This window comes from Phaenicophaeus curvirostris, chromosome 7 (assembly GCF_032191515.1).
Source record: "Phaenicophaeus curvirostris isolate KB17595 chromosome 7, BPBGC_Pcur_1.0, whole genome shotgun sequence".
In the NCBI taxonomy this organism is placed as follows: domain Eukaryota; kingdom Metazoa; phylum Chordata; class Aves; order Cuculiformes; family Cuculidae; genus Phaenicophaeus; species Phaenicophaeus curvirostris.
Window position 1 is genome coordinate 31,300,162 of NC_091398.1, and position 26,370 is coordinate 31,326,531.

At 39.8% G+C, this 26,370-nt stretch overlaps 1 protein-coding gene across 11 annotated transcripts in view; it reads left to right on the forward strand.

Annotated features, from left to right (window-relative positions):
• The window catches only part of KALRN (kalirin RhoGEF kinase), a 514,381-nt gene that overhangs the window by 175,879 nt on the left and 312,132 nt on the right, over nt 1-26,370 (forward strand). For all 11 annotated transcript variants that reach the window (XM_069861465.1, XM_069861454.1, XM_069861453.1 and 8 more), the window contains exon 3: nt 1,410-1,524. In XM_069861465.1, the coding sequence (XP_069717566.1) occupies nt 1,410-1,524 (115 nt within the window). The remainder of the gene's footprint in view (nt 1-1,409; nt 1,525-26,370) is intronic.

Below are 26,370 nucleotides of genomic sequence, written 5' to 3' on the forward strand. Positions count from 1 at the left end.
CCTGTGCTTTGGGGTTTGTGCATGTATCTCATCAGTTTGGTTTCTCATTTGCCCACCCACATGAGCCATATGAGGCACCTCCTTGATTCTTGATTCAAATTCTCTCTGGAGCAATTCTTTTTCCTGTAATGATCCAGGATACTCTTTCCAGGCACAAGTATGCTCTCATGCCTATCCAATCTTATAGCAGAACCTTTTAGGACTCCTCCTGCTGAATTAGAGTGTTTGGGACCTCTACAGAAGTCATGGCCCCACAGAGTGCACGTGTCCTGTGTTCTACGCGACAGAACACGGCGTGGGTTGATGCTGGAGATATGCATGTCCCTGCATAGCTTTTTCTTGTTGTTAGCCAGGTAAAAGTTTAGAGAAGCACAGTAGTTTTCCCTTTTCAGGAGCGATATTTCTGTTAAAAGGATTGTACTTCCTATGGAAAAGTGCAAGCTCATCTGCATTTTCACAGCTTGTTTGCAAGGTCCTTGCAGCATTGTGCTAGCTTTTTGAACTGTAGAATTTTTCCTAGATAACAATGCAAACACGTTTCTAACAACACACAATTCCTGAAATAATCCTTTGATAATATGTGAAGAAAGAAAAGAGCATTGAGTGAGGCACTAGATTTCAGTTTCAAGCTTATTAAACTTTATTCACAGCAGAGAATGAAATAAGGTGCTGAAGAATAGCTTGTATTCACCCATATATTTATGATTGTGTAATTCAGGATAGAGTCACTCCTTTATGGCTAAGCCTTTAGACAATTGCTGTAAAACATGAAGTGCCAGACAGTGGCAATTTAAAAGGAATGGATTTTAAGGCAGGAAAACTACAGGAAAGAAACCAAACTAAACCAAAAATCATTCCAACTGCCAACAGAACTCTCTAAATAGAAAGCATAGGAGACATGAACTCCTAATCAAAATTTCAATTTCTAGTGAATTGCCAGATAGATTAGAATGTCTTACTGCATAAACATTACTGGAATACATCACTTCTAACTTGTGGGATGTTGCAAACTGTCAGGAAATGAACGATACACCACACTGAGTAAAAGTGAGAAATACTTTACCTTTCTTAGTGTTGCCCAATTTAAAACTACCGCCACAGTAGGATTTCATTAGCATTGCCTACTTGGACTGGCAGTTACCCTAGATTTGATGGGATTAAGAGTGTGTCCGAAGAAATGTTAGTAGCAATTTTCCTTGTGTGTTGGGTTTTCTTGCATTTCTTTTATTTCCCCACTTTGGAGCTCCAGCAAATATAAGCACGTCTTCCTCAATTAGGCAAGCCTAAAAGCTACAAAGAGGGCAGAGGCTCTTGAATGTGCCATAATTTAAGTTTATCGACTCAGTGCACATAGTTTTTTTGACGTGTGCTTCCTGTCTGATTTTCTAACAATCCTTTATTTTCCGCAGGTGGCCGTGATAAACGAGGTGGTCCTGTCTTGACCTTCCCAGCCCGCAGCAATCACGACAGAATAAGACAGGAAGACCTTCGGAAACTTGTGACTTACTTGGCCAGCGTGCCAAGGTAAAGCTAGAAGGAAAACACTTCAAAGCTTAGGGTGGATGGGTGGGTGGGGAACTTGTTCTTGGCAATTGCTAATTTCCAAGTATTAACATTTAGTACCTTGAGTTCTTGGGACGGAGAAAAAAAAGTGTTCCCTTCCTCCTCCTGTGTATGCTCTGATGGTTTTTATTGTACATGCAGCAGTTCAGGAGCCCTGGAGCAAAGGCACTGTAAGCAAACTCAGTCTTCATGCTTGCAACAGAAATGAGGAGCAGCTGTCATTCTCCATGTTTCTGTGTGGCTTTTCTAGAGGAGTGCAAAGGGAGGAGAGTACTTGGAGATCTGTAGTTAAATATAGCAATCCGGAGGAAAAACTGCTGTCTGCTGTTGCTTTTTAATACCCTATGGGAGGTTCAGGAGAGCTGTGGTTAGGGGACTGTAGTCACTGGGGAAGAAAGCCTGCCACATGCTAGGAGGCAGATCTTTCTGCTCTGGCACTTTCCAGAGCTTTCTCTAGGCTTGGGAAAGAACATGGGTGGGCTAAGGGGGAAGCCTATTTAAAAAATAGATGTTTCAGATGGGTTTGCTTTAAACCAGCACCTTTCCCCACCTTAATCCCAATGTTCCTCCTCCAGGATTCAGGTCCCTACCCCTTTTCCAGGGATACTGGAGGAAGCGTCTGTTGCTAGTGCATATTTGCCTTTGCAGGCTTTGGGAGACAGTTTATAAGGCTCAGTGGCCAGGTTTCTGAGCCAATATTTAGTGCCTTTGAGAATATGAAGCTACGTACACCCTCATCCAGCTTCCTTTCCCTCTTTTCAAGCTTGCCAAATACCCTTACCCAATAACCACTGCACAGGTTATTGAGGTGAAGGCTATTCCAGGGCAAGTGAGGGGCTGAGAAGCGATGTTCACGGTGGCAGTAACACATCCCGTGCCACTCAGGAGCTTCTTCTTTGTTAAATCCGGGGTATGACCTGTTAAACAGTACTCATATTTTTGCAGAGTGTGAAGTTAACTTCTGAAGGGCAGAGGGCTTGGCAGCATCTAGAAGTTGAGGCTTAAGGGTCTTGGACTTGCACTCAATTCCTTAAACATGTAACGTGCAGAGAACAAAGTTCCTACTTCAAGTATGGAAGAGGGTTGAGAGCTGTTAGAAGACTCATCACTCAGCTGCCAAGAGTGAGGGGCAAATGCAGCCACTTGTGCCAGTTTCCTGTTGACAGGACTTCACAAGACCTCTGGCGATGCATTCTTTCACCGCATTGACTTTTGCTCTTCAAGGTTTTACTAATAAGCTGACTTGGTTTGCTTTCCTCCCCACCCCTCTCCCTTTTGTTCCTTTAGCTGGCTCTATTTTCAGCGGTATTGTGAGAGGGATTACTGACACACTGCAGGGCTGGGAGAGCAATAGATCATTCCCTGGGAGTGTGTGTCCCAGGGCTTGACAATCCTCCTCCAGCTGCTGCAGTAATAAAGCTACTCCCTTACATCTTATCATCTTTTACATGGTCACAGATAAGAAGATATGACATTGCTTGGGGTTGCAAGCAATTGCACAGCAAAACTGACCTTCTAATGTGTCAACTTTTTCTATTAATCGCTATTCCCACGTGGAGGTGGGAGCAGTAGCAAGATACAACCCTTCATTTCCCCACTCTCACACAACTAAATCGATTAGCTCAATCTTTGATGCAGCTTTTGGCTACTTCACTCTGAATCAGTCCAGCTATGATTTTTCTCTGAAGATGTAGGAGCTGAGGGACAGAGGTGCATGCTGAAGGAGCTAATACAAGCCCTAGCTGCTTGCCTCTCTAGAAATATTAAGAAAATCATTCACCCTTGTGTCCCCACTGCAAAACCTTGTTCAGCCCTGATGTTAGATGGCTTCGAGGGACATCTCTCTACTTATACCAGAGAACATTTCTTCCTCTGTGGTGCAACCTCACATCATGAAAATGTGCCTTACAGTGAGGGACTGCCTATTCATGAAGTGCTTTCACCAGTTTCTCAAGGATCCTTGCAGATTGGTGCTGTGGAGACATTAATTGGGGTACTGTCTCCTGCTTGGGATATTGCAGATCAAGAAGTGTGGAACAGAAAGTAGCAAGAGTGGCCAGAGGACTTTGAAAAGCTGCCTGTCAAGAGAATATTGAAAGGGTAGAGGCTGCTCAGCCTAGAGAACAGAAGAGAGTGGGAAAGATTTTTGAAAATGTGTTGTGATGCTGCAAAAATAGTGTTTGTAGGGTTAGGACACAAAACATAAGTGTTATACCGAAGAAAGAGAAGCTTTGGCTGGACATGAGAAAGAGATTTCTAATTGATTCCAATTAGCACTAGAATAAGTCCTCTAATCTTTTCTTAGAATCCTCCACAACTCTATAGGCAAACCTCTGCATGGGAGGGGATGATGAATGAGGTGAATCCTTTAAGTTCCTCCTAGTCCTGTTTTGCCTGGTGCTGCAGCTGTGAACTCACTGCTGTAGGAGGGAAACGTGACCACACAATTTGTGGGTTTGGCATGTGGGATTCTCACAACCTGTGTGGTGTGAGAAAACTATGAAAACCCATTTTCCCTAACTATTGCATTCACTTTAACAAGGGGAACCAGCAGAGCTTTCAAACTTAGTTATTTTTTTGTAAACAAGTATATAGAAGGAACACTTTGAATTCATATCACTGGCTCCCAGTTCATATTTATTCCAAGATGACTGCTGTAATGAATAACTTCACAGCCATCCACCAAAATCAACAGTTTCATTACCAGGAAGCTCTGAACAGGATTTCAGGAGAAATTGCTCTGGTGTTGAAAGGGGGAAGAGTTTTTTATGCTAGCTGAAAAACTAGAAATATTTCTTTGAGAAAAAAAGAGACTGTGATTTATCATATTGACACTAGTATAATAATTCTTACTTTATTCCCTGTGCAATGGTTTCTGAGTGAGACAGATTGCTATCCACATTGATACTATCTGTCACTTAACCCTTGTTTTATATTTTAATGGAGGGGGCACAGGTGGCGCATTGCTGGGAGCTTTGAGCAGGTATGAGATTGGTGATGAAATATGATGATACATAAGAGTAAGTGCAACCAAGGTGTTGCAAGTGGCTTTCAAAGTTTCTGATTCAGTTTTCTGCAATTCCTTTTTCAAAGCCAGAATACTAATGAGGGGTTTCTGAAAGTAGCAACATGTATTTGAGTTAGAGCAGGGAAGTGAGTGTTTTCTCGTAGCTGGGAGTCATGGTGCTTGCAGTCAGGGGGATTTTCTGCATGGGTGAGGATTGCTGCTTGGAGGTTAAGACTTCAGATCGATGAATGCAGTTTGTTCATATCCCAGAATGGTAACATTGCAATCCATAGTACCTGGGCTTTCAGGCATCCTGAAAGGTTCAAAAGCCCAATAATGTGGTCTTGGGTACTAGGAGGAGGTTGTGAGTAGGTATCTGACGGTGTAGGCAAAAGTGGTCCTGGTTCAGTGCAGTACACTGGTTCTGCCAGGCAGTTCCACTATAATTAGTTACTAAGAAACGAAAATGCTATTCATTAGAAGTAAAGATAATTGCCATGGATGCCAGGTTTCTACCACTCTATCATTTTCTGCTTGTTTTACATTCACACTAATGCTTTCAGGATAGGCAAAGCTGTATTTCTTGTGAATCAGGATAGCTCCTATTTACATGCAAATTTAAATGGGAAATGATGTTTAGAAATTTGGAGGGTCTGACTGAATCTAGGATAACATGGTGTTTATAATTGAGGTAGCTGAGGGGGAATTTTCTGGCCTTGCGGAAGATTTTATTTAACACCAATGCAGTGCCATCTATTCCAGTAGACTGATTTATATGTGTGTAAATGAAACTAGCACCAGACCAATCTCCTCTGCAGGCCCTCTGGAATTAAGAATTAAGTTATGCGTGGGCTATAGGAGGATAAAAAGGAGACAGAATATTATTAGCCTGAGTTATCTCCTTGCATGGTGAAGCAATACGATGAAGGAAATGTTCTCTGTCAGCTATAGTGAATCTTCCGGCTGAATACATCAATCTGTTTTGGAGGCAAGATATGCAGCCTTCTGTGCTTGCTGCAGAGGGGGAAACCTGAGATGCCTTTGAGCCTGTATTTTAAAGACATCTATATTTTATTTTTCCTCTGTTTGAAGGCTGGCTGAAGTATTTCCCTGTTCTGGGGAATATCCAGGGCTCATAATAGGAGGAAAATGTTTCCAAGGAACAGTCCTGTGTGTTTGAACAGATCCTGAGAGCTGCCAGAGCTCTATGAAAGGTGCTAGGATTGGTAGAGCAACTTAATTGTCTTCAGTGATTAGGGGTTTATAAAATTAGAGAAACAATACAGGAGATGGCAAAATTTAGCAATACCTGCCTACTCTTGGAATGATTTTAAGGTCTCCTTTGATGACTTGTGGTACTGTGTTTATTAGCTCCTCTGGCCTGGAGTAGTGTGAAACTCATTTTGTTGATTGATAGGAATTAAACCCTAGAGCTCTACTTTCTGTTACATCATCCAAGCACAAAAGAAGCTTTTAAGGATCATAGTTTTTCTAGAGGCTATTGTAGATCTACAAAAATAAACATGTACTTTAAAAGTAACACCAGGGACTTTGTATTAATTTTAGTAGCTAAATGTGTGGTGCCACATGTAAGATAATTATTCCACCATACACTTGTATCAAAATGCCACAGTAAAAAAAAGAGATGAAGCTAATGAGGCTAGAGGAGCTTTGATAATTTCTTCAGATATAAATTGATTTTTTAAAAAATAATTGCAAGTGTATTTGGAGAAAGCATCTCATTAGGAGTTTTTTATTGACATGATTGCTAGTGAATTTAAGAACCTTTTGCCACATGATAGCCAGTTCAAATCTAGCCTCTGCTGTATGTGGTATTCATACGTGATGTTATTATCACCATTTGTTAGGGATAGGGGGACTTCTATGGAAATTGTTGGTGATCTCACCTTGTCCTGTTAAAAGACTTCTAATCACATCACCATTTTGCTTCCTGTGTCCCTTTACTGACCACCTCAGGATCATGCTACATGTTTACCTCTTGTTGGAGATCAGACCTTCAAAGATGAGCTCTAATTTCCTTCCAGTTGCGGTAACAACCTGTTGATGTATTTTATTCTTAGATAAGTGGACGGTGGCTGTAATTGATGTCAAAATTCTGCAGTAAGTGTCTACAGCTGCCAGCCTGCAAGCTCCCCTGTTTACTAGAAACTGATAGAAAATGTGAACATTCTAAAAGTGCAGAGGGAGCGACAAGAGTAATCAAAGCTTGAGGAGTAAAATTTCTGAGAAAAGATTGAAGATGTTGGGGATGTTCAGGCTAAAGAGAGGGCAAGTAAAAGCCATGCGATTAGAATCCAATATGCAAGACTGAGCTAAGGGGAACAATTTGGTCTAAGTGTGCGTGGCAAGTGGTGGAAAAAAATAGAAATGGTTTCAAATTGTAGATTGAAGAAACTAAGGAGGTTTCTGTAGCATCTCCATCTTGGATACCCTGTTAAAAGGCGCATCAGGAGTGACGTAGGTATTGTCACTTCTGTATTGCAGCAGGGGGATGAAAAGAACAGCCTCTCCAGCTCTTGTGACACTGTTTTGTATAAATCTGTGGAGTTTTTTTTTTAAATGGCTACAAGGTTTTCCCTTCCTATGTTTCTTTATTTTTACTCCCTGGCTGGTTTGTTTGGTTTTTTTGGTTTTTTTTTAAATTTGTCCAAACCTAAGGTAAGTGGGGGCTTTCAGTATCAATTGCCAATTGCTTCCTGCTTTCATTGCCTGTTGCAGTTTTCCTGTATAGTGTAAGGCACACTCTTGCGCAGCTCTGGACCAAAAGTACACGCACTCTATTCCACTGCCTTCTGTGGGAGCTGAGCATGTGCTCGGACTGGTACCAGCTTGGTTTGCTGCTGAGCACTGCTGTGCCTTCAAGCTTGATAGTGGTGCAAATGTTCTCAGAGTGGTTTTGTGATGAACAACACAAATAGCATGATACAGAGCTTTGTAGTTAATGTACTGTGAACGGCACGGCTCATGTAGTCTTGTAAAAGGTGGGGTAAGCAGGGCTGTGCATATCATTTCTACCAGCAATCGTCAGTATCTTCTCTTTGGCCTAGCAGAAGAATAACATCATGTTAATATTGAGACAAACTTATGGAGATTTGATTGCCTTGTTTCAGAACATGAGCTTGGGGACCCAAATAAATAAATATAATGAAGGTTGATGTTATTTCAAGACCAAATTCCTTCTTTGAAATATGAAATATTATATATGAAACAAATCCCTTAAGGGATATAGAGAATACTTTGCAAATCCCTTTGTCTATCTTGTATCTATAAATATTTGCACCCTAAATTCTTCAATATTCCTGTATTCTTTAGTAGTATAATAACTTACTTGATTTTACCGTGTATTAATTCTATTCCAATAAATAACTGAAATTACTGAATGTCACATGCAGAGAAACTTGCCATTGTGTTTTTAAGCATTCTATTCAACACTCAATGTCTGCTTAATTTTAGACTATAAATTTGCAATTGAAAACTGTTAATATGAAGGAATCCTTCATTTATTGTGTCTGAATTATTTCCAAGGCAATTATTCTTTTTTACAGGGTAGGAGAGGCTCCAAGTTTTCTCTCATTGCCAACCATGCAGACTCATTCTGAGATTTCAAAGTCATATTGTGTTCTTTCTGCTTCATCTAATGTCTCCAACATAAAGATTCTCCAACAGGTTACTCATTTGAAGATTCAGGATTTTTAAGGTAGCCCTACAGGCCAAGCTTAAACAAGCAAAGAACATTCACAAGTTTGGAGAAATTCCTTTTCCTGGCATTGTGCTGCTTTTCCAGCCCGGTGAGAGCTCAGTCATACCTTCTTCAGTGCAGTCAGTGGTCCCTGTTTTATTTTTTGTTCTTTCCAGGCATCAAAGTGACCCAGTTCAGGTCCAATACCTTTTGATTTTACTAGTCTGGCGTCTTTTGCTCCAACCCTTCCCTCCCAGCTGCAGGCTGTTTCTCCTCACCACAGGCAGCGCATTCAGGCTGCAAGTTCAGAGCATCCAGAAGGATGATAGTGAGTGGAGTCGGTGCCCCAGCCTTGCCAGATATGCTGCACAGAAAAAAGCCAACAGGCTGCTACTGCCAAGCCATAGTTCCATAGCATCACCACACCTGGCTTCTTTCTGAGAGAGGAAGGACTGGAGGGTTCCTAAAACCCTCTGAGCAGATCTAGAGATGCCTGTGGCAGCACTTCCCACCAAAGGCATGGCCAAGGAGGGCTGACTTGGGAACAGCAGCCTCCCATAAGGATGGTGACCCCATGCAGTGGTATCAGCTGAACATTCTCAGGGCATCCTGAGGTGTTGATAGCACAGGGGCCTGAGCTTTGGCAAGGCACTGAAAAAACCCAGTTATCTTCTCAGGGGAGCCTCAGATGCTGCTCAGCTCCCCAGCAAGGGCTGGAGGTTGCTGATCTCAGGCTCTTCCACTCTGCATGTCGCTCTATTTCTGTTAGCAATGTTATAGGTAGTGTCTGACTGCATTTCCAAGATTTAGGCTAGGAGAGCCTGTGCTTGAATTTCTCCTAATTTGAAGCATCAGCAAACCAAAACCCCCTCACCATGCTCGCCACCACTGCTGTGATGAAGAAGCCACTATGATCAAGTGACACTTGGTGGTGCCGGCAGGGTCTGGGGTCTGATCCCATCCCCTGAGCTGCCTCACTCTGCTCTTTGAGCTCTGTCCAAGCCCTAGATCTGGGGATTAGATTAGCATTGTTCCTTCTTGCTAAATGGCTTTTGCATGTTGATTGTACTGGCATTTGCTGCCTGGAAGAAGGAGCTGTGGTGATGAAGAAAAGGCAGAAACTTGTAAACTAGGATATATCCTGCACTCGTTGACCAGTAAGAGAGCTAGTGGGAACTGTAGCCTGTAACAAATTTATGCTCATCATATTTTTCTCCATCCTCTTCTCAGTCAAGTGGTTTGTATGTCTTTTACAGCACGTTACACCATGCTGCCCTCTCTGGCCTCTTCTGTGCTAGTACTCATTTATAGCTGTTGTATGCTTCTCACAGGCTTTTTAACCACCAGATTTGTAGCTCCACAGTACTTTGAGAGGTCCAGGCAGCAGTGACCTGGAGATATCCGTGAAGAAGGCGTGTTTCTGCTAATGTGAGCAGTAATTCACAAGAGCTAAAATTAGCAGACAGAGACCTTTTATGGGAGTGGTACACAGGTTGCAAAGCTGGCACTGTCTGAGTGCAGTTCTCTTCTGAAGCTGTCAGCAGCCATCAGCTGAATATGCAGTGATTCAGCCAATTCTAACTTTTCTTTTCAGTGATCTCTTTCATAGTGCTTTTGCAGAGGCTGTAAAATGTTTTATGTCTCATTCCAGCATGGGTGCTTGTGTTCCTCATCAGTAACTTCAGTACGTGCTACATCCTTTTCAGTCTTGGACATAGTTATGATTTGGAAGTGTCTTATGCCACCCTCTTCATGCATGTCGTTGGAAGCTGGAAAACTACGGCTGTGTTCTGCAGTCTGCTGTGTAATGGGAATATTTCAAAGGTATCTTGATGTCAATGGAAAGCTCTTCTAAACTCCAATTCAAAATGATGAGACCTTTTCTGTGTGCCAATATGTAGCAAATTACAGTTGACACAGAAGTGGAGTTGTTTCAGTCTAGACTGCCTAGTCCTCGTCCTCTTCTTCACCATGCAGATCTTGGGTAGGACTGAAAAATGTGGGTTTGGGAATATATTTTTAGCTCTGTCTCCAAATGATAAAGAGCTTATGCAATTGTGCTGTCTGTCAGTCACTGTTTAAATCAAATCTGTCAGAGAAGACTCTCAAGAATATTAAATTCCTACAAATTTAATGAGAATAGACAGTGTGTCAAGAAAAGAGATCTAGTTAGTGTCCACAGAGAGGGAAGTATAGTCTGAACTCGCCCCTCCTTAGGGACTGGAGGTAGAGGGGTTATCTCCAGAGCACGTAAGAGACAAATTTGTGACTAAACACTAGAGGATCAATGTGCAAACTACTACCAAGGGTTAGGCATTTCCTATGCTCATAAAAATGCATGCTAGTTTATGGTATTAGAAAATTGAATAATACTAAAATAGAACAATAACCAATTCATGGTAACATATGGTATTGAGCAGGCTGTTGCTCTTATAGCATGGAAAGTATGGGTTGAGACTGGTAAAATTTGTCTCAGAAGTTGGGATACTCAATTCCCTGCTGTCTGCAGAGGGAATTGGTATCCAAGTTTGGTAGGCAGTTGTAAATCTCATCAATGGTTTCTTCTCATTTTCCACAAGGTGCTCCGAACCAAGTCAGTCTGTGGTATTTTATGTTTTCCTTGTGGATCCTGGCACTTCTGCAGAGTTCCCTATGGATCCCCTAACACTGTGTGCGGCGAAGCATGATTGTAACTATGTGGTGTGAGGCTGTTGGGCTACTTAGGTTAAGGGAAATAAAATAGAGAAATACCTTAACACAAAATAAAATCATAAATAAAAAAAATATTAATTCTAGAATCTCTCCTCCCCTTCCAAGAAAAGGCAGAAAAATGTAACTCAGACATGCTTTTGGCTCAGCAGATATTGACTGGTCTGCAACGTGTGCCACAGTGTACTTTTCTACTATTAACATTGATTTCCCTGGCTGTGCACACGGGGCTTTATTTTACATCTAAGTTTAAAGAAAAACCCTAATCTCTGGAGAATTTTCCAGCGATGTAATATTTTAGAAAGTTCTATTGTGGTACTTCATCAAAAAGCCAAAGCACCACAACAGCTTTCCCTTATCCTGCAATTGCACTCAGGCAAATATCCTAAGCCTCTTCCACATACCCCACTACAGCACAAACAAGTGAAAGTAGGAATCTCCTGTAGGCTCAATGTATTATTTATAAGGGAAATCTTTGCTGAATAGTCCTGTTGGTTAAAGTCATTGAATAGAAATTGTAAGAGAGCATTTGCTTTGTACAATAATTGCATCTCCCTCTGAACATTTTAACAGCAGCAGCAGTTCATCTCCAGCCAAATTCAGGTTGCTTTCATAAGCCTTTCTGTGCCTTACTCGAGTGTATATTTGATGTCCATATGATGTAGCTCTCCTTTGTCACCCAGTTTCCCATGGGAATACAAGAAGAATTGACAATCTCTAATACCCATGGAGTGATGTTAGCACTTAGTGTTTTACTAGAAGGGTGAGTTAAGTTTGATTGCTAATTTATTTATTTGAGCATCTGGTAAGCCAGATGCTTCTGCTATTGATGTTGTCATTGAGGATCGAATAAACATTACTTTTTGAATTTAGTTTGAAAGAATTACTAATTAAAAACCTTTGCTTGGTAAAATTCAACCTTTGTTCCTCCTCCAGTCCTAAAACAGGATCCAGCATCCACGCATTTATTAAATGTATCCATTTAAGGGGAACAAATAATATGTACAATTAATATGGAGATGTATGGCAGGAACTTTATGGCATTTTAAAAAACACATTTTACCCATACGGGGGGCTGTGATAATTTGGAACTCAAGACAGTGATTTCAAATTTTCACTGCGGGACAATATCACAGTTTGGCCCTGGCTAAATTTTGGTGGCTAAAACCATGCTGTTGGGCTCCCAAGTCACTTCCCACCACCCCCATCTATGATTCTAAAATTGTTTCCTACTGTTCCTCTGTATTTGCATGTTAACTTAATGCTAGTGAAAGTTTAGCTGCGGGAAAGGTAGATTTACGGTACTGATAACTGTTCTTTCTTGGCAAAGTACCAACAACATCCCTGGCTGGGATGATTTGGTAGGTGTCTTCTATCTCAGTCTTCTGTGATTCAGCAGTTGATTGCCCTAGAGGATGAAGTCTTCTGCTAAGGCAGCAATGCAGTTTTTTCCTTCCATTGTTTTTCTGTTGTGAGTCAGTTCTAATTGAAGACTGAAATCATGTTTTCTTTTAAGTAACTTTAGCAGCTCTTCTTAGACCACCAACAAAGGAATATGCTTATTAACACCTCTGTTTGTGTCTTTTGTGATCTGTGTAGATGGTAATCAGATGGAAGCCTCAGGTTTAATTTAGGCTGCCTGTTTAGGTTGCATTTGCACTAAGGTAGGTGCCATCCTGGATCATCAGGGAAGACATACAGTCAGAGCTTCTTGAATTTAGTCCTGGACCCAACATTGAGTTCTCTTCTCCCTTGATTTTGCTGTATAACCTGAATTTACCAGTTCATACACGTGATACCTCACAAAGGCTGATATTTTTATATCTTGAAGACAGGAAACTCTAAGTTTCATTATAGGTTTTTTGCATGAGGCAGAAATGCAGGTACCTTTAATAGTCCTCACTGATTAGATCTCTCATTTCTGGGAAGCAATCTTTAAAGTTGCATTTCCCAATGCTGTCTTGGGAGCACTGCGTAAGAAATTGGCTATGTACTGTATCACCTCCTGACCTTAGGAAATGCACTTGATAAAAGAATCTCATTACAAATGTACCATGCAGTGAGTTTTGCCAAGCAGCGAGTGTAGGGAGTAGGAGAAGAATTTACAGAAGAACTGTAATTCAAAAAAATGGTCTAAATCAAAAGCAGGTGCCTGATAAACTAATGGGCAATCTTATGCATAGAAAGAATGGCTGGAAATGATTTCTTGTTAATAAACTCCGAGTCTAAGAATTAATCAAATAAGCAATATGTTCTTTTTCTTTAAGACTTCTTTTCCCTCCATTCTCAAGACAGAACTGAACTCTTACAACACTGATTAATCATATCCAATGTCATGGCTATTTCCCCTTATTTCTCCATTCTTCTGTTTCTGAAACATTTGTAATTTAGTTCAGAAACTGCATCTGGAGAACCAAACATCTCTGAGACCACAGATTAGTTTAGATTTTGCTTTCCAATGGAGATTTGTGGGTAGGAACTGTGATTCCATTACAAAATCTAATTAAAAAGCAGGTACATAAGAAAGCAGCGGACAGTATTACCCATAGGAAGAATGTCCAGATGCTCTGCTTTGTTAATGAACTGTTAAACTAGGCATCAAATACACAAGTGATATGTGCGGGTTTTTTAGGATTTCTTTCTTCTCTGTTCACCAGACCGAACTCAACTGTTATATCATTCCACACTTGCCAGACTTACTGGAAATCTCAATTTCTCCTTGGATTGCCAGAACAGCCACCCCAATGGTTTTGCAGTGTCAGATGGTATATGGCAGGTGACAGGAAAATAGGATCAGCTAAAAAGGTTTCCTAGGATTTTCATCTAGGAGTGAATTCTGTAGGACACTTCATCTCTGTAGTTTTATGGACTGTTAAATTGCATCTGTGGTGTATTAGCATCAGCAGCACTTTGTTGATGACTTGTTGGGCACTACTAACTATAAGAAAAAAAGTAAACATTTTTGATGGGTAAAATCACTCAGTACCTTTGAGAAAGAAGCCTCTTGAGGGTTCACCTACTCTGATTTTGGCATTAGACTTAGAAATATTTGCCTTAGTTGATAAGCTGCTAACTGTCCTCATGCTAAAATATATGTTATATATTTCAAACATTCCGAGTGACACTTGGGAAATTAAAGCAGACAAGTTTGAATAAGGTATAGAAAGTGGAAAAATATAAATCAAAAAAATGTGTTGTATGCAGTACCGGTGCAAAGTTGTCTTGACCTCCATTTCTCAGCTTTTAAAATTTGTGATAAGTTTGTATTTCTAGAAGCTGAAGTCCACCTTGACAATACTGTGCTCACTTTGCCCAATTAGATGTGATTGACATAATTGTTTTTACAAATGAAAACACATTTTTCACTTTTCTGTGGGAGGACATAAACGCACAAAAGAACTTTAGCTGAGTTCATGCCACCTTGAAAAGATGCCAGAAGTCTGATGTGTAATTAAAGATTCTGTTAAAAGCCTAATTCCTGCACCTGTGAACATTTTTTGGCACATAGCTTTTTAAGTGCTTGCTTTTCTTTTTGTATTTCTCATTTTCTTGGCCAAGAATTAAGTGCCTTTTCAAAGGGCGTAGCAAAGATCTTCTGGGGTGTATTTTGTTCTTTGTCTAAGTCCAAAACAAAAAGGCAATTCCGTATGATTTTGTTGTTGACTGAAATAGTTCAAAGCATAATATTAGACCTTGTTTTATTTAACACCTGATTATTCATGGCAAAACTCTTTAAGATCCTACAGAATGAAAGAAGATACAATAGGTTATGATAGCATTCTTTTAACACAGGTTTGTTCTTCCAGTGCTAAAAGTATAATGTATGGGCCTCTTTATGCTTTACATCACATAGATTTAATTATTGTTCTAACAAAGCTAATGATAATGATTTATTTGGATGGGTCAGAGAGAAGCGCAAAGAAATCTTTATCAGCGGATGATATAACAGAATTTTATTTGGTGGATTTTAAAGTATTTGCAAACAAATTAATATATCCAGTAGTTTTATAGGTGGCTCTGGTTGATTTATCAAACCATTAGCTCTTCCTGCCTTTGATGGTTGCCTTCTGTGAAAATCACAGGATTCATCTTTTGGTTCTTCCAGGATATGGTTGACTTCAGCAGAATGTGAACATACTGGAGATACATATCTACTCTGCAAAGAGAATAGAGAAGGAGACATATCTCAAAATCACAGACTGGAGAGGATCTGTCTAGGCAGCCAGTCACCAAGCCTAAGACTTTTCTACAACCCTCTTAATGTTAACAATAAAGATATTCACTCACTGTGTAAATTGTCAGGGCCATAAAAAGGAAACCATCAAGGTGGAAAAGTGCATTCACCATATCTGCTCTTAGTCACAAATGACAGGAGGATAGCAATACTTTTTTTAGGATAACGCATTAATTTATAAAAATAAACTTGGAAATTGACGCAAGAGGTGAACCGAAGCAGTAAAAGGCCTGTCTGGCCTGCAGGCTTCCCCTTCTCATGGCCTTTTCCTAATTTTTGTTTAAGTACTGTGATCCTCCTCCAGAAAAGCAGTCAAGTGCATACTTAAGTCCATACACATTCAGCAAGTGTAAGCCTATGCTTTATGCACCATCTTAATTGCTTAATCAAGCTCCCTGTATTGTGAGGCACAACCATACAAACAGGAACCAGATGGAAGATATTTTTATCAGACAGATCATAGGATTAAAGAAGCATGGTCACTGAACATTGCTGTCCTTTAAAAACTGACTCTCAGGATGTGACTGCATCCGTGCCCACAATGTGATAATTCAGGCAGCAACCTTTGTCATAAACTTAGACTCAATTTTAGCTCTTTATTTTCAGGTATCAACAACCTGCGTGAGCTCACTTGATGGATGTAAACACACGTTGTTAATGATTTTAGGAGAGCTCATATGAAAGAAGGCTCAAACAGTTTTTCAAGTGTGGATCAGTAATTACAGAAAATGCCCTAATAATTCTTTTTAGAGTAATTAGTTTTGTGGGTGATTTTAGCTTTGAAGTACTATGAATTGGTGTAGTGTCACTCTCATAAGGGACCAGTGCAGTATCATTATTTTCAGGTGGCAGGAAAAGGTCTGAGTCTATTTGATCTATGTTTTCTATGTTGTTTGTAAAGCATATCATAGCAACTGAGAAACAGAGATTTTAACCTGCTTTCCTTAGTTTTGTATCATAAAACACTTAAAATAATGTATTAGGTTAGTGCTCCTGTGGGTTCTACATTAAATCCAAAATAATTGTGGTTTTGCAATCTTTTCCACTATATATTTCTTTTATTAGTTGTCTGGTTATTCTGTGACCAATGCTTTTACTCCACCTGTTAAAAAAGGAGCAAAAGCCTTGATTGCAATTGAAGGCATATATTATATATTTGGCTAGGCTCTTGCTTGTTCCTAATTCACAGCCTCAGTTTTACAGCATGGTCATCAAAATGAGAAAGAGCTCATAATTCAGGGCACTGACAAACGTTTTATCTACTGCTTTGGAGGCAAAACTAACAGCAATGAAATAGTTAAGAATCCTGGTATTTAGGCAGTCAGAATTGGCTTTTTAGTTAACACCTCAATAAGATGAAGGGTGCAAGTTCACTGTTCTCCTAGTCTCATTGTTTCTTTCCACTGGCTGCAGACTCAGCAAGACAAATGTGCATTAGTTTGTATTGTCAAGGCTATCTTTGCAAGCAGATGGGCTGAAAATCTAATTAAAAAACCCAAAAGCTTTGATTCTGGCAAAAAATAGCAAAATCTGTGGGACGACCCTAAATCCTCTGAATTAAATGGATGTTCTATGTCAATTCAGTTCTTTTGTCCTACTTTATAAATAAAATATGAAGGGCTCTACTTGCACATAGACCCATAAACGTGCTCATTTATGAGTTTAATAAAGCATGTGTATTCAGTACAATTAGATAAGCATATGTATAGAGCAATAAATGTTCCTATATAAAATCAGCACACATACAACAGAATATAGCCCAGCATAGATAAATAAGCACATGCTTAGATTATTAAGTGATCACTCTTAAGCTTTTGTGAATTAACCATGAAGCAGCCATGACTACTTGCAATTTGTAATTCTCCTGCAATTATGTATCCTACTTGTGTCTAAAAATGTGATAAATATAAGACATTCATTGCTAGAATGCATTAGCCTCAATAAAGAAAATTATGGTAACATGCATTTTACAGATGAAAAAAACCCAGAGGTAGAAATAGGAGGAAAGCACCACCTGGGATATGCAGTTCCTGAGATGAACAGGATGATGCACGTTCACTTGTGGGACTTGTAGATGGAGTTTGTTATGCTTTTTATAAAGAAGCAATATAGCTAATAGAGGAAAGGGAGCAGGAAGTTGAAACCAAGCAATTACTTTTCAGAGCATTCATCTGAACCTGCTTTAGTTCATGAAAAAGTTGCTGAGGTTTTTTCCTATTAGCAGTGGCTTATGGGTAACTCAAGTTATTATTGATCATGATGGACTTACACCTTAAAACTGTGTTGGCATAACAATGATATGAGAGTTCCTGTCAGGGTGGGGAGGTGTCTCAGCATGATGGACTGTAAAACTCTGGGGACTGTGCACAGACATCTGAGGAGCTCAATCTCCTACAAAGGTGAGAGCATCTGATGCTGGAGAAATACCTCAAGTATTCTTGGGAACACAGGCGAGGTGTTAGCTTGGAGACTCTGTTGAGGTCTCTGTGATTGTTGCCAATTTCTGGTTTCATTATTTGAGTGTTGGATTGCTTTTGCTCTCCAGAAGCTTTCTGGATCTAGTTTTCTCACTCTGGGGTCAATGGTACTTCTTTGGGTTTTGTTTTCCCTTTGAAATACCAATTTATTCGCTTGTTTGTGCTCAGTCAACATTGATGATTTTGATCTGTCACACTTTTATGTCTCCATGTGTATAATAAGGAATATTTCAAGTTAAGTAGCTTCATTGGCAAGGCTTAGTCCCTCTTGCTAGGCAGAGCGTGAGAGCCTGGCCTTGCTCGGAGACAGATTAAAAAAAAATCAGACATGAGCTAGATGCTTTGAAGGTGGATTTTGAGTATCTGCTGTCTCTTGAGGACTCAGTAAAAAGGTCTTTTTCCCCTCTCAGTGCCATGATGGCAGTTTCACTTGAAAGAATGAGTAAAGTCTGCTGTGTAAAGGAATACACAAAAACTGATTTCACAAGTGTGTCTTAACACAGAGACTGATTCTGTAGCTAGAGAGCAAGCCCTTCTGGATGTGATACCACAGGCAGTCTCTACCCAGCCTGGCATGGCAGGAAATATCTATCTGATAAGTGAACTATTTTGGGTACATCACTGTGCCCTCAAAGACTTGCTTTGTTTGTACGTGGGTGGAGGTCAAAAAAAAAATAAAATAAAAAAAAGAAAGAAAAAAGAAAGAGTTCCACTGATTTATTAGTCATAGTCAAACCTTATTGTCCAAGCTCTTGAAAACGGAGGCATCAGCTTTTAAACCATACACTTCTGAAGGAATTCAGATTCTCAAGTAGTGTCTTTGCAAAATAGATTCATTGCAGGGATCGCAGAGTGTTTCTGGGATGTAGAATTTAACCTTTCCTCTAACAGGTGCACTTGAATCCAGGATGTGCCGTTGAATAAAATGAATGTGTGGACTCTGGCCAAAATCTTCTATGCCTCAAAGTATTGTTATATCACTTCTGCTTAGGAGATAAAAAGTGCAAAGCAAATCTCATGTTGAATTCTGCACAGCAAATGAGCAAAAGCTATGTTACTTATTTGTGAAAGAACCTGCTGTTTTGAAGTGCAGATTTTTAAATGAGGAAATATCCAACAGCTTTGGAAATTTCTCACAAAAAAATACCTCTAAAAATGTTATGTCAATCAAAATATTTTGTTATGATAAAATTCAGAATTTTTGTTCTTTTTTTTCTTTATATTGTCCTATCAAGAAAAGGAACAAAATGACTTGCCCTCATCATGAAACATCTTGTTTTGAATTCATGTGCAATTTCTTATCTTCTCTCTTTAGTTCCTTATTTTAATTACAGCTCTTCTGTACATGGATGTACGTTGCTCTCCTTTACTGCCTGGAGCAGCATATGAGTACTGATGAATGCTTACTGCAAGAAATGTCAATACTACTTAGAAAAAGTGATTTTAGAATCTTTGAAGAGTTTTTTTTTTTTTTCTGATCCTCATCTATGAGCCAAATTAAGCCCTGGATCAAGTGTGCTATTCCCAGAATGGCTATACCTGCTTATATAAGGACTGAATTCAGGACAATGCCTGTGTCTGGACTTATATTGGATTTCACCAGGTGCTGCTGCGGATTGTCTAAACTTTCATTAATCATTCTTTGCATGAGCCAAACATGATTGTAGGCTTATTCATACTCAAAAAGGTCGTTCCACTATGGGTAACTCTGGCTCCCACAACACATTTTAATGAAATGTATGCATTTGCAATCTAGAGACTTTCCATTCTGAGGTAACTGTGTTTTACTATGATGACTGGAATTCTTGGAGTTGTTCACTATGCCTCGTTCACTTACTTTGTAAGCCACTGATTTCTTGAACTGATAAATCAAGATCCTGGGTCTTAGAACCCCAAGCAGTCATTGCTCAGATGAAGTATCCTTTTCCTTACATGAAAATCAGTCTTCGCTCTAGACTAAGCTGTATAGTGAATGCATGTGACATGAACTTCATGGTCTCCTTGCTTTGAATTATGAAAATAGCTTAAAGTGCAGGCAAAAGAATAGAGAGATATATATATTTAGTCTTAATAATTTGGCTGTGCCAAAAACTATTTCTCACATGGAATCCAATGAATTTGAATCTCCAAGCATACTGTCAATAGCCTCTGCTTATCTAAACCTTTTCAAGAATAGTGTGTTTATATTTCAATACAACGCTAATATCTATTTTTTCCAGCAAATGTCAATAACATATAATTTTCATTTGGTAAAGTCTTTTTGTTTTGTTTCTGCTAAATCAACTCAAATACAAGACTTTTAATGTTCAAGAGTTAGTTGAATGATACTTACTGTTCAAATATTTCTTTGTTGTAGTAACAAATCTTTAAATGTAGCCCTACTTCAGCAAAAACAAAGCCCTGATTAATTTCGTATTTATCTCAGCAGCTGTTCCAAGGAAGACGTGCCAGATATTGACCCAAATATAGTAGAAGTGCAACAACAAAAGGGAAAGAGGGTAAATGGATTTATATGAAGGCACCGTTTTCCAGCAGAAACTTAATAGGAATCTGAAAAATTATAATGTTCGTCCTTCAGATTTGGCTTTAACAGCTGCAATCATGCGCTCTTGGACACAGCTGTGTTTTATATCTTTGCTATTTGAATGAAGACAGGAAGCTTCTCAAATAGTGTTTATTTGCTCAATTAAATATGAGGACGAATGCCTGCAGAGCTCTGGGTCCCAGTTCTGGTATGGGATGTAATGGTGCAGATCAGGGTATTTAACTGAGTAGAAGACAGCACAACACAAGTCTGCTGAAGCCCAACAGTGGTACCATCTGGGACCTTCACTTCCCATAACGACTCTTAGGAGCTCTCAGGATCATGGTTACATATGGCAAAAAGGTTTTCTTACTCGTAGCTGGTGTCTGAGTTCTTCCTAGCTTACGTAATTTTACAACAGAATTGTTTTGACTTCAGGGCCATTTTTATTAGAGTCAAAATCAAATATGAAAATAAGTTAGTTACTTGAGAATAGCAGGAGCACCCATTCTGGCACCAGTTACTTTCTGCCAAAATATTTGTTGGGTTTTTTTTTTGTCTTTCTGTTCCCTCCTGTTGACACAGAGCCAGAGAAAGGGATTGAATGTGTACATTGTGCAGCCCACGCATCTGCATTCTTGTGGCATTTGCAATCACACCTCATGTCCCCTAAGAGCAGTGGCTGGAAACCAGAGACAGAAGGTTTGTCTCTGACTGGACCTCACTGGCTCCAAGTCTCTTTACAACTTGTCACTGAAATTTCTCTAGATCGCTGCTTTATGTCCAGCTCCAGCCAGTGTGAAACTGGCTTGGATTTCTTTCTTTCTCTTTTTAAAAAAGAGAAGTGAGAATGAGTAATTCCTTTTCAGTGCTGAAAGAGAAGAAACAAATTTAGGTCACAGTATGAAAGAAAGGATTAATTGGAAATGGAGGCTGGATGACTGTTTCTCCTCTAATTATAAAAAGGCATTGTGAAACCAAGTTAGAAAACCTAAGGAGGGAAAGAACATAGTCTGTCTACCTACAATCTTTTAGGTAGCTGCAGTCCTCTGGTGGGAATTTCCTGTGAATTTTTATTCCAGGCCAATGATGTTCTTGGGCTGTGCATCACTAACTTCTTCCACTGGTCACTGTTATGCAAGCATACAGGGGAAATGTGTGGATTAGCAGTCACAAGGATCCAGGGACCTTTGAGAAGACAAACCATCCCATCCTTCCTAACAGCTGCAGTTGCTGGGGGATGTGGTTGACAACTCTGATGGTGTGAAAGCTCAGGAACATACCTAGTAACTGTGATAATGAGTGACCTACATTTTGCTGAGAACTAGTAAATGGAATAAAATATTTTAATAAATAAAGTCAATTCAGGAGTGCTCGACAAACAGACCTACTAGAAAGGACTTTCTGTGGTTTTCTAAATGTATCAGAACGTGTGTTATGAATATAGATGACTGACTATTTCTGTTGACAAAGTGATCTTCAGGCTCAACATGGTAATGTAGTACAAAAGTATAAAAGTCAGTAAGCAAAGCTGATTATAAGCCTCCCCATCCAGCTTCATTTTCAAGCTGAGTGAACAAACTGTGGACAAGATGAATAAAAAGTTGAAATTAATCAAATATATTAATGTGTAAGTTACTGAAGTTATCATTGGCACATTTTGATGTGGATAATAGGCAGCAGAGTTAGTTCTCAATATGAAATGAGGCCTTTGAGATAACAGTCTCTGCTTGGAGGCTTTCACATACCCATTTTTCTCTTCTTCCTCTCCCTTTTCCACCCTCAGCTTGTGATTCAGTTGGCTTGCTACAGCCACATTCATCAAAAGAATGGTGATCTCAGAAATAATTCAGTTCCTGCAGACTTTTTGCTTACAAATTGATGTTTGTAGAGCTACTTGTTATGCTGAGAGTGGCTCCTGACAAGGATATGCTGACCCTCCTTAAAGGAGATCTTGCTCTCACTGTTAACAAATCATATTTTGAATGAGATGCCATTTGTGTCAGATCTGTGCTTTTAGTGGTCCAACAGGCATGCTAAATGAGCTTCTTTGTCATTAACTCATAACTGAAAAATGAGAATGGAGATATTATGTTATTTTAGCTAATCAAGTGCTGAAGCTTCTAAATGCCAGAAGCTTTGGCCAAACTGTAAGGCTGAAAAATACACATAATCAATGTTAGGTATTTGAAAGATTAATCAGAAAGCATGAAGTCCTTAAATTCATTTGGTACCCAGCAATCCAGCTCTTGCCAAAAAAAATACAATTTAGAATGTGCCTGAATTAAAGAGGAAATTTGAGAAAATAACCTTATGAAGGTACCCTAGAAACCAAAACAGAGGCATTTATTTTGACAAAATTATCACATCTGCTTCTGAGTTTCAATTTTATGCTTTTTTAAAAAAAAAAATCCAGATCATAAGTATTGTTTTCCCTAATATTCTAGGGTATTTTTATTAAATGTAGAAGCTGGTCTTTGTTTAAAAGCAGAGTAGCAACTGAAATGACATATCAATGATCAAATATTTTGTGCTTATGATTGCAAATTTAGACCAGATGAGCACAGCCAAAAGGCTGATAGATTGTCCAAATACCTTGATCTGAGTGCTTTTTTCCAGTTTCTGGTCAAATATCAATACCGGAAAAAATTAAGCATCACAATCAACATTAATTGCCATCCTAAAATGATTACTTGTGCATAATAGATACGTGGGTATTGATGTAATGTCTTGAGAGCCAGGGATAAGGCATGTCTTGCTCAGACAGTATGGAGGAAACTTGGTTGCTATTGGTGCTTTTCCTGATCAATTGCTAAACTGGGAAGGGTTTGAGTTGTTGCTTTTAAACAATAAATATAGTAAGCACGGCTAGACTATTCAAAATGAACATAGGGTCATTTCCTCAATACATTCTGAGGTAACTGAAGAAAAATGACTGACTGTCAAAAATGACAAATGTTCACAGATTGTTCTCACTCACCAGGGTTTATGGGTGCTCCATTATGTCTACACAAGACCACTTTTTAAAGACTGCATCAATAGCTGTAAATATTTGGATATTGCAACTTAAATTTTGGCCTTTTTTTAGTTTCTTTTTTTAACTAAATCGCCTATGAGATGTCTCTGCATCTTTGTAAGCCTTTTTTACTTTCACATATGTGTTCTGTTGTGTTTTTGCAGGCTGTTACTACTCATTATTTTTAATTCTTTGGTTTTGCATCTATAGTTTCCTAAAGAGTATTTTTTTTAATTAATTCCACGCAACTGGAGACTATAGTATGAGTATAGGTACCTGGAGACCTCCACCATGGCAGGCTCAGGCAAACACAGCATGGTTGATGGTCCCTGCCCTAAGGAGCTTAAAATCTAAATAATTTTCTTATCTCCTTATTCTTTCTCTGATGTATTAGTATCTAATTAGTATCTGGCTGCCAACTTGTATAGTATAAGGGCTCTCAAAGGTACCCCTCTCCACAGCATGCTTGGCAACTGAAAGCAGAAATAATGAGCAAACAGCTCTCTGGCTTGCAACAGTTAAAACAGCATCAAATAATATTTTTTCACAGGCAGGTTTAGAAATCAGGTGCTAGTTTTGTGCAAAGAGTGGAATTATCACTGTGTCAGAGAGATCAAATTCTATAGAAGCAACTATAGCCTCAAAGATCTTGTTACAGGTTAGTATCTTTTTTCTTACTGAAGAAAATATTACAGGTGGAGCCACCTCTGCCAGACTTTGACTTCTTGAAACAGACTAAGATTTGCTTAAAGTGAGAAATACCATCCATATGTACATTATGTGCACTGTATTTTAAAAGGAGTATCCATATTTTCACTTATTTCATACAAGAATGTACCTATGTGACCAATCAAGTAGAGAAATGCTTTGTAATTAAGAGTATTGTATTGAAATTTGTATTATTAATGAGATGGTTTTTATTTGTCAATGTGTTTAAACTTAAGAAATTTAGGACTCCTTTCATACTTTCCTCCTCCATCCCTTCATCCCACCACTTTCATACTTGAAAATATAACAAACTTGTTGAAAATTTGATCTGGTTACAAGGAGTGTAGATAGTTATGGTAGTGAATGACCTGCTTATTGCCTCTTCCAGTATAAGAATCAGGGAGCATCTTGACCCCTACCAATGGAATGACTTCCCAGCCTGTTCTGCAGGGTCAGTGACTGTGCTCCTGTGTCCACTAGAAAAAGCTGGGAATTATTACCCCTTCTTCTTCCACTGGAAACATACTGTGAAGTCTCCAGAAACCTTAAAGAAGGGGCTTAGGGTGTTGTGGAGTGTTTTTTTCATACACTCATGTGTAGGCACATTGTACTACTGGGGATGGATGGTAGTACCATCTTCTTCCTTCACTGCTTCTCTGTGCCTCAGAGTCCAAGGAGGCTGTATACCTTCTGTAAACACAGGACCTATGCCATATTTCCATATTGGGAATATATATATTTCTGCAGTCATGGTGGTATATAATCATGGGTGCCAAGAGGATATCACACTGCCTGTGCTCCAAAGTTGGTATCAGGATCTGATCTTAGGAGTGTTTGGGTCCTTACCAAGTTTGCGGATGACACTAAGCTGGGCGTAAGTGTCGATCTGCTGGAGGGTAGGGAGGCTCCAAAGGGATCTAAACAGGCTGGACCGCTGGGCTGAGTCCAATGGCATGAGGTTTAACAAGGCCAAATGCCGGGTCCTGCACTTGGGGCACAACAACCCTGTGCAGTGTTACAGACTAGGAGAAGTCTGTCTAGAAAGCTGCCTGGAGGAGAGGGACCTGGGGGTGTTGGTTGACAGCGACTGAACATGAGCCAGCAGTGGCCCAGGTGGCCAAGAAGGCCAATGGCATCTTGGCTTGTATCAGAAACGGTGTGACCAGCAGGTCCAGGGAGGTTCTTCTCCCTCTGTAGTCGGCACTGGTGAGACCGCTCCTCGAATCCTGTGTTCAGTTCTGGGCCCCTCACCACAAGAAGGATGTTGAGGCTCTGGAGCGAGTCCAGAGAAGAGCAACAAAGCTGGTGAAGGGGCTGGAGAACAGGCCTTATGAGGAGCAGCTGAGAGAGCTGGGGTTGTTTAGCCTTGAGAAGAGGAGGCTGAGGGGAGACCTCATTGCTCTCTACAACTACCTGAAAGGTGGTTGTGGAGAGGAGGGTGCTGGCCTCTTCTTCCAAGTGACAGGGGACAGGACAAGAGGAAATGGCCTCAAGCTCCACCAGGGGAGATTTAGGCTGGACATTAGGAACAAACTTTTCACGGCAAGGGTCATTGGGCACTGGAACAGGCTGCTCAGGGAGGTGGTGGAGTCACCTTCCCTGGAGGTGTTTAAGGCACGGGTGGACGAGATGTTAAGGGGCATGGTTTAGTGTTTGATAGGAATGGTTGGACTCGATGATCCCGTGGGTCTCTTCCAACCTGATTATTCTATGATTCTATGATTCTAAGACTTGTATTCACATTAATAAACAGAAGACTTCAGCCCCTCAGGACATTCCTGTTTTGCTTACTGAAACAGTATTAAATTCTTGGTTTAGATCAGATATGGTAAGTTCTCAGGTTGGCATCAGGCATAGGAAGCTGGAATGAAGTCAATATTGGTTATGCCTTGCTATGTCTGTAATGTGCAAGTGTGTGTATGTGTGTGTGTTATTTATTTATATAAGAAAAGACATGTTGCATTTACCTGTTACGATGTCTGCTGTTGGGGCTCTCTGTGTGCCTATAAGGCTCCTGCATCTCTTTGTCAAGTGTTTGAAGAAAAATCACTCCTTGGAAAAGTCACTTCAGTAAAACAGGGATCAGAGACTTGGCAGAAGTTATTAAAGACCCTATAAAGCTTTGCAGGAATTAAAAAACCAATACAACCCCCCTCCTATTCATCCTTTTCTGATTTGATTCTTTGTCTCGGTTCTTATTCCAAAGGGCAAGAGGCAGTAGCAACACCAACAAAGCTTCTTTTACAGCCTTTTTTTTGGCATTAGTTATGGAAGGATCAGATGTCTGACCTTGCAGCAGTAGGTAAAAGGAGAATAAAAAGATCTATATTCCTGACAGTGCTTGAAAGTGCCTTGTCTCCTTAGTTTTCCTTTGCACTGACTGTTGCATGTAGTGTGCTCTGGATATGCCAGTTATGTTAAGGCAGAGGACC